General features: G+C 42.8%; 1 protein-coding gene across 1 annotated transcript; it reads right to left on the minus strand.

The window, feature by feature from the left end:
* Positions 1-1,468: 1,468 nt before the first annotated feature.
* LOC120931016 (olfactory receptor 1020-like) lies at positions 1,469-2,715 on the minus strand. The gene has a single exon (XM_040342141.1). It carries the CDS (start codon positions 2,428-2,430, stop codon positions 1,513-1,515), a length of 918 nt encoding a protein of 305 aa, XP_040198075.1. The 5' UTR covers positions 2,431-2,715; the 3' UTR covers positions 1,469-1,512.
* Between the last annotated feature and the right edge of the window lie 6,797 nt (positions 2,716-9,512).

Here is a 9,512-nt window from a genome sequence, read left to right on the forward strand (position 1 = left end):
TGTACTTACCGTTTACGAGATGCATCTTCCGGGTATGGGCTGCGGGACTGGGCGTTCCTATTTTGATTGACAGTCTTCCGAGATGCTTCCGACGGTCGCATCCATCGCGTCACGATTTTCCGAAAGAAGCCGAACGTCGGTGCGCAGGCGCAGTATAGAGCCGCACCGACGTTCGGCTTCTTTCGGCTACTAGTGACGCGATGGATGCGACCGTCGGAAGCCTCTCGGAAGACTGTCAATCAAGAAGGAACGCCCGCTCCCGAAGACCCATACCCGGAAGCGACGGAGAAGATGCATCTCGAAAACGGTAAGTACAGTTCATATTTTAAAACAACTAGCCGATTCCCCTAGACAAAACAAGCATCCATCTAGCATCCATCTAAGGGGAAAAATTGTTTTATGGGTGAACTCCCGCTTTAAGTCCGATGGACTTCTGCACACACGAGAGGACTTTGCTCCATCATATTTTTTTTAACGGAAAGTTTGTCCGATGAAAACCAAAAAAGTGTGTCCGTTGGAGTGTACACAGTCGGATTTTCTGAAAACCTGCTCATTTTAAAGTTTGTTGTCAAAAAGTCTGATTGTGTGTATGGGCCTTAAAGCCTCATGCACACAATTGGACTTCCATTGGACTTTTCAGTGGATTTTGCTCCGAAGGGCGTTGTCCGTGAACTTGTTCTGCATACACACGGCAGGACTTTTTCAGCCAACTTTCACCACATCACGTGGTTTTTCTGCTCTTTACTGCCACCCTTTGGGCAACTTCTACTATTGGTTCTGAGCATGCGTGTTTGTACTTTGGACTTTAGTCCGATTGACTTGTGTACACTTGATCGGATTTGCTCCATAGGACATTTGTTGCCGGAAAGTTTGTCTGTTCTCACAGCGAACATTTGTCCGATGAAGCAAAAAAGTTTGTCCAATGGATCGTACACACGGTCGGATTGTCTGCAAAAACAGGTCCATCTGAGGATTGTTGTCAAAAAGTCTGATCGTGTGTACGGGCCTTTACATTGCTACTAAAGAGCATGGATGGAATGTCTACAATGTTTTATTTACATCAGTAAAGCCTTGTACACACGGTCGGACATCAAACAAACTTTCCCTTGGATTTTTGTCCGAAGGGAGTTGTCCGGTCACACCCATAGCATACACACGCTCTGACTTTTCTGCAAACTTTTCTAAAACTTTCCCAACCTCACATGGTTTTTCTGCTCTTTTTTGCTCTTTACCGCCACCCTTTGGTTAACTTCTGCTATTGTTGGTTGATTTTAACATTGTTTCTGAGCATGCGTATTTGCACTTTGTACAAAAGTCTGATGGCTTGCTGTACAAACGGTCGGACTAGGCACCATTGGACTTTTGTTGCCGAAAAGTTTGTCCGTTTGCAGACTATTTGTCCGATGAATCACAAAAAAGTTGGTCCGATGGAGCATACACACGATCGGACAAATTTGAAAACTTGCAGATTTTGAAGTTTGTTGGCAAAAAGTCCAACCGTGTGTACGGGCCTTAACACTTTTTTACTGCTTGTAAAACTAGCCTTTTTACCTCTTGGTTCCTCAGGCTGTAAATGATAGGGTTCAACATTGGTGTTATTACTGAATAAAAAATAGAAGCCACCTTATCCTGTTTACTGAGGACTCTGGTGTCAGAACGTAGATAAATAAAGAAGATAGTCAGGAAATACATAGAGGAACATATGAGATGTGCGGAGCATGTGTTAAAGGCTTTGAGCCTGACCTGCACGGACTTCATCCGAAAGATGGACGAAATGATGAGAGTGTATGAGACCAGCATTGCTACACACGAACATATGCCTAAAGTACTTACAAAGAAAAATGTTACGATGTCACACTCATGTGTCCTGGAGCAGGATAACTTAAGTACTGGTGGTATCTCACAGTAGAAATGCTCTATGAAGTTAGACCCACAATAGTCGAGACTGAACAAACAACTGGTTTGAGCTGCTGACTGTAAAAAACCAACAGCAAAAGACAGGAGGACCAGTCCAGTGCATTTAGGTTTGGTCATTATTAAGGCATAGCGGAGAGGATGGCAGATAGCTGCATATCGGTCATATGACATACTTGACAGAAGTACGACTTCAACACCTGCCAGAGCTGCATAGAAGTAAACCTGAAAGGCACAACCAATAAATGAAATTGACTTCTTTAATGAAACAAGGTCAGCCAAAATTTTAGGAGTTATGGTAGAGGAGTACAAGAGGTCCACCAAAGAGAGGTATTTCAGGAAAAAGTACATTGGAGTGTGAAGACTGGAAAACCCTTGGATAATAGCCATCATGCCAACATTACCCAGTATGGTGACCACATAAACAACCAAAAAGAATAAAAAAAGGAACGGATCAAGGTTTTTGTCATTAGTTAGTCCAGCCAATTCGAACATGTTCAGTTGTGTCTTGTTCATGACGGTTGTTTGATCTTTGATGTCCTTCTCTACACTGAAAATGTAGAAATGCAAGAGGTACAATGTCACATATATGGTATTACTGCCCGGGGGTGTTGGCGTTCTGGTCAAAATGTTATAATACTGTATATATCAGAGAATCACAGGACACACTATACAACCAAATGTTCTGGTCTCTGTATTGTCAATGATTCCAGGCTCTATAAAGTCCATAAAGAAAGATATTTTAAGACATATGCTAACTGCCGCACATACAGTTATAGCTCGAAGCGGCAGATCCCTCAATTGGGGAATGGGTTTGTGAGATGGGTGAAATGCAGTCCCTGGAAATGATGATAAAAACAGAAGTAGGTCTTAGAGAACAAAGTTTAAAGACATGGCAGCAATGGAAGGAGTTCAAAACCTCTGCAACATTAGTAGATTATATTTAGAGCTATATCGTAGTATAATTTTTTTTTTTTGGGGGTGGGGGTGGATATGGGTAGGGCCACATAGATTTATGTTTTCATCGGATGAACCGATCGTGTGTACGTGGCATAATCCTTACCACCCTCTTATATTTACTTGCCTCTACCACCAACCTATTGCTATTTCAAAGCCCTTCGGAAAAACCTGGTGCTTTTAACTGCATAGGGGAACATGTGACCTCTCCTCTTTCCTTCCAGGATACAGTGCTGAGGTCCGAGTGGCAAATTACAAGAACACAAACATGTCACATGAGGAAAGCATAGAACAGGGGTGGCCAACCAGTGGCCCACGGAGCCCTCTGATGTGGCCCGCGACCTCCTGCTCTGGAATGGCAGGTTAGCAAGCAAAGATTGCAGGTTGCCGACCTGCCATACCACAGCATCAGTGTTGTGAATGAAGCTGGTGGTAGAGTAAGAAAACGTCTGCGGAGCAGAGCCCCATAAGCCAATTCTTTCTCTACAATGCTGGCTTTTGCCACAGGCGGAGTCTAAGGCAAAGTTCAGCTAACCCGCAGGATAGACACAGCAGCACTCGCGGTGTGGGTAAACCGCAGCACAACAGTGTGAAAGCAGTCTTAGGCCCTTTTCACATGATCAGCCCGACCAAATGGGACCCTCAATTCACCTCTACAGAGCGACAGATGTGCGTTTACGCCTGCCTACCTCCAATCTGAAAAACATTTATCCCCTTCTATCTGGGCGGGTCAGAGGGCCTATAGAGTAGCCGTGACCTGTCATCTGTCCGCTCCGCTCATTGTGGCCCTCGACTGGTCACCAAGTTGCTTAAGTGGCCCTCACTCTTCAAAAGGTTGGGCACCCCTGGCATAGAGTCATGAAAGGCTTTTAAACTCCGGCAAGGTCAAACCTCTGAGTCACCTAGGCTGGTTAAATGACTAGTTAATTAGCTCATGTTAATTTATTTTTCTGGTTACAGTTTATATTGTTAGGGTAATATGATCAAGATGGGAGGAACCTTCTTGTCAAGTGTATATAAGCCTATATTCTTGTTCTAATAAACAGTTCTATGTCTGGTGTACTCCAAAACTGGTGTTGCCTGGTTCTTGGGGTTACTATAGCCAGATCCATTGGTCTTGTGTTCCAGGACCTGGGAAGCAGCTTCTTGGTGGAAATACCCAACAGGGTGCCCAAAGTCCTTTACAGTTACTATTTTAGGAGGCTCTGAGCTCAATGGGCAAATAGACTGAGTTCCTTAAAGCATAACCACAATCTGGAAAGTTTTGCGAGAGAATGCAATTTAAACAATCAGATGCACAGTGAGTTTTTTTAAAGGATTGTCAAAAGGGGGTTCCTCAGAACATGTGCAACATGCAAAGAGAAGTTCTTACTTCATAATGAAATGATAACTAGGGATGAGTTAAACCTGAAGGACTGGGGGGAGATGTGTAAGCAAAGCTGTAGCATTCACTAGAGATTGGATGGAGACGGAGGAGGTTGTTATGTTATAAAAAGGATACATACTGTATATTGTGGCATTGGGGAGATTAAACTCAAGTGGCAGTTGGTTTTACAAATGGTTTTGCACCAGTCCAAAACTGAATTTTAGGGCATGACAGCCCACTTTTAATTAAACGGAAAGTGCATATGCACATTAGTTGCCCACACAGGGGTTTCCTTCACACAAAATCCAAACAATGAAAATGCCAAGCAGCTTGTTGGCAGCACTGCTGCTCCTCTTACTGTACAAGTCCCTTTGACTGTGTTGTCCACCACTCCTGTATCACTTTGGATCTCTAAAGCCCTGTACACACAATCGGATATCTGATGGAATCTAATCCGATGGATTTTTTTGTCGGATATCCGATGAAGCTGACTTTCATCAGTCTTGCATACACACCATCGGTCAAAAATCCCACCGTGTCCAAACGCGGTGATGTAAAACACTATGACGTGCTGAGAAAAATGAATTTCAATGCTTCCGAGCATGCGTCGACTTGATTCTGAGCATGCATGGGTTTTTGACTGATAGACTTCCACACAGACGATCGTTTTTTTCTATAGTTTTTTTATCCATAGGAACATTTTAAAACATGTTCTATTTTTTTTCACTGATGGAAAACAAACCGATAGGGCCCACACACGGTCAATCAGTCCGTTTTCATCAGACAAACTGATTGTGTGTACAGGGCTTTAGCCTTCAGTCGCTGAATCATGCGTCACGGATCACTTCTGGTCTATGGATTGGGGTTCTCCTGACACCCTGATAGAAGCCGACCTAACTACTGGAACTGAGACCTCCCGTCTCCTGGCTGCTAGCTGGGACATCTCTGACTCCTCATGGAGATCCTCTGTCTTTTGGTTTCTATATGGGGCTCCTCCGACCCCTCTGTGAGACCCTCTTTTTCTTGGCTTCTGGCTGGGGCACCTCTGAACCCGTAGGGAGACCCTCTATCTCCTGGCTTCTGGCTGGATCACCTCTAAACCCTCGGGTAGACCTTCTGTCTCTTGGCTTCTAAATGGGGCCCCCTGACCCTCATGTGAGACTTTCAATCTCCCACACTGGGAGCTGCCTCCAACTTGGAGCTCTGAGCTATCCTCAGGCTTGAGTAAATAATGGCCCTGCACACCTGTTTAGTCAGACAGGTTGCAGGCATCTGCTAAAACCCTGACACAGGATTGAAAGTTCCGATCCAAAACTACAGAATCTGGAGAAAGCCAAATACACAGTTTTCTCTGCTCTGGAAGTCTGGAACTTCACATTAACCCTTAATGCAAATCCTGTGTGACATTTTCCTGTATTCTCACAGTAACAGGGCCTCTCGCAGTCACTGTACCATATGGTCATAGACAATTGTGCACCTCCAACATTGAGGTAACAGTATGGTGAGGTACTTTTCTGTTCCAGTATTATTGTACAAAGCCAGCTCCATAAAGACAAGATTTGACCAGTTTGGTGTAGGAGAACATCAGTGTCCTGCACAAAGTCCTGACCTCAACTACTGACCTACTGAACACCTTTGGGATAAATTGAAATGGTAATTGCAAGCCATGTCTTGCCATTTAACTTCAGTCATTGGGTAAAAATCCATCCCACATTTGTACCTTTAATGCCTTGTGGGGGATGCATAACCAATGGTGACACTGTAGAAAACAAGCAAAAAAAAAGAAGGCCCACACACATTAGTGCCTGACCTTTCAAGTGCTCTTTTGACTGAATGTGCACAAACTCCTACAGATATACTCCACAGTCTTCTGGAAAGCCTTCTCAGAAGAATGGAGGCTCTTATAGCTACAGATGGGAGCCAGCTCCACACTAATTAGGCTTGTTTTAAAATGAGTAGTGAAACAAGCTCATATAGGTGTGATGTTCAGGTGTCCCCAAACGTTTGGCTAGTGTGTATGTGTGTGCCCATATACTGTGTGTGTATATATAAACATATATGTAGCGCTACCCCCTCAGGAGCTGCTGATTGATTTGGGATTACTCTATCTTTGCTTGGCTCACCCCTATTTAACTGTCTCGAACCCTCCCTTGACACATCAGAAACCTGGTGGGTGTATTGTGACCTCTGCTTGGCTGAAGTCACAATAACAGGCATACAACATGCAATGACAATGTATCAACGGTATTACCTGCTTTTATGGATGGTCCCTCCAGGTGAGAAAAATATACTCCCCACAGTCAATATATTTAAACCAAAAAGGATAAGTTTAGTTCATGTAGATTAGAGAAAGCAAACATGGGTTTGAAACATAAGTAGACAACTGTTATGCAATGACACAATATGATTCTGCAAGGGCCCTTGCGGGAATCAGTAGTAAATAGTAATAATGAAAAGGTCTAAGCTAAGGAATGGAACCATTCAGTTAAACTAATGTAGGCAGTCTATGTTCGCGAGCTCCCTCTAGCGGGCAATCCTGCAGAACAGCTAAATAACGTCTCGAGACTAAAGTCCAAGGTGCGGCCGGTTAGTGCACGTTAGGTTTATAATCCACAAGTGGTAAACGATAAGAGGAAGTTAATCAAACAAAGTATCCTGAACAGTAACGTTGGTGAACTGACTGTTCGTCAGCGTCAATCACTTCTGTATAACAACTATCAAGTTAGAGGGCCTCTAAGTTTCAGCTAGAAGCCAAACACATGTCTCCGGCTTGTAGGGTGGCACTAGGTTGACTGTCTAAAGGAAGAGTTGGAAATTGAGCATGTGCTCTCTCACCCAACAGGCCCGATCCGCCTGAGTTCTTCTCAAAAAGGGCGCACTGGTAGATCACTGCTCCACAGCATAAGGATCCCGGCATCAGGCTCTCCACTGTTTCAGTTGTCAGCTGGATGGCCTCTCCGATCTCCGGGAATACAAGCTGGATACTGGGGTCTTGCTTCCTTCCGGATGGCTGGTCTCTCGGAGGATGTAGGCCCAGGCTTCAGGCCTAACAGCGCAGCTGTGCTGTCTTCAACAGCTCCACAGAGGAGAATATGCAGGTCCCGAGAGAGCGAGATCAGCCCCTCCCTTTCCTTAAGTAACCTCCCCCATAAGTCTGTGCGGAGGTGTCACATGTTCTGATAACGCAGGGCATTGTGGGAAGTATAGTCTGTTTCTCCTAAGAGTCACTGGAGTCCATATCTCCCGCTACTTGCAGTCCCACAATGCATAACTTCTTAAAGACAACTTACATATTTACAAGCGTGAATAAAGTTCCAGCGGGAATCCAGGCCTGTCATCAGACTCTGACAGGATGACCCCGCTACACATATATACATATATATCTATATATATATATATATATATATATATATATATATATATATATATATATATATATATACACAGCGGGTAAAATAAGTATTGAACACATCACCATTTTTCTAGGTAAATATATTTCTAAAGGTGCTGTTGTCATGAAATGTTCACCACATGTTGGTAACAACCCATGGAATCCATACATACAAAGATGCCAGAACAAATAAGTTCATAAATTAAGTTATGTGTAATAAAATGGAATGACACAGGGAAGAATTATTGAACACATGAAGAAAGTAGGTGCAAAAAAAACATGGAAAGCCAAGACAACAGCAGAAATCTATTAGTAATTACAAAGCAATCCTGCCCCTTTTCAGTGAGAATTATTATCAGCTGGTTCAGTCTCAACTATAAAAAGGTGTCTCATTACTGAGGTGTCACACAAGAAACATCTCATGATGGGTAAAAGCAATGAGCTCTCTCAAGACCTTCACAACCTTATTGTTGCAAAACATACTGATGGCATTGGTTACAGAAGGATTTCTAAACTTTTGAATGTTCCATTGAGCACTGTTGGGGCCATAATCCGGGAGCGGAAAGAACATAAATTTGTCATAAATCGGCCATGACCAGGTGCTCCTCGCAAGATTTCTGACAGAGAAAAAAAATAATTAACAGAAGAGTTGTCCAAGAGCCAATTACCACTTTTGGAGAGCTTCAGAAAGACCTGGACTTAGCAAGTACAATTGTTTTAAAAAAAATAATAACCACCATGGCCTGTATGCACGCTCACCACACAAGACTCCATTGCTGAAGAAAAAACACGCTGAAGCTTGTTTTAAGTTTGCTGCACAACATTTAGATAAGGCTGTGAAATACTGGGAGACTATAGTCTGGTCAGATGAGACCAAAATTTAACCATAATACACACCATGTTTGGTGGTCAAATGGCACATCACCCAAAAAAAAATCCCCATACCAACAGTGAGGTTTGGAGGTGGGAATATCATGATGTGGGGATGTTTTTCAGCATACAGTACTGGCAAACTTCATGTCATTGAAGAAAGGATGAATGGAAAAATGTACCAAGACATTCTTGATAAAAAATCTGCTGCCATCTACCAGGATGATGAAGATGAAACGAGGGAGAACATTTTAGCAAGACAATAATCCCAAGTACAAAGCCAAGGAAACTCTCCATTGGTTTCAAAGAAGGGAAATAAAGCTGCTAGAATGGCCCAGCCAATCACCTGACTTGAATCCAATAGAAAATCTACGGAAAGAACTAAAGATCAGAGTTCATAGAAGAGGTCCTTCAAGATGTGAAGACTGTCTGTGTGGTAGAATGGGCAAAAATCACACCTGAACAATGCATGCGACTCGTTTCTCCATACAGAAGGCGTCTTGAAGCTGTCATTACCAACAAAGGATTTTGTACAAAGTATTAAATACAATTCAGTTAGCATGTTCAATACCTTTTCCCTGTGTCATTCCATTTTATTACACAGAACTTCATCTCTGAGCGTATTTGTTTTGGTGTCATTGTATGCATGGATTTCATTGGTTGTTACCGACATGTGGTGAAAATGTTATGTCAATAGCACCTTTGCCAATATATTTACCTAGAAAAATGTTGACGCGTTCAATATTTATTTTACCCACTGTATATATCAGGTTGGATTTATTTTTCCCTGCTGGAGAAATTTGGATCATGCTTTGCTGGGCTTTTTTTTTTGCATTTCTCTGGATCAACTGTGGGTTGTGTATATGGGATTGTATTATTTTTTTCCCCCCTTTTTATTGGTTGAACTAGATGGACTTGTGTCTTTTTTCAACCTGACTATCTATGTAACTATGTAAAAAAAATCTTTCTCCAGAGAGCTTCAGAGACAATTAGAAACAAAACAATTGTGTATTA

This window comes from Rana temporaria, chromosome 3 (genome assembly GCF_905171775.1).
Source record: "Rana temporaria chromosome 3, aRanTem1.1, whole genome shotgun sequence".
In the NCBI taxonomy this organism is placed as follows: Eukaryota; Metazoa; Chordata; class Amphibia; order Anura; family Ranidae; genus Rana; species Rana temporaria.

Bases quoted from the DNA above. Each gene is read 5' to 3' on its own strand.
- LOC120931016 (XM_040342141.1), bottom strand. From the start codon at position 2,430: ATGAACAAGACACAACTGAACATGTTCGAATTGGCTGGACTAACTAAT.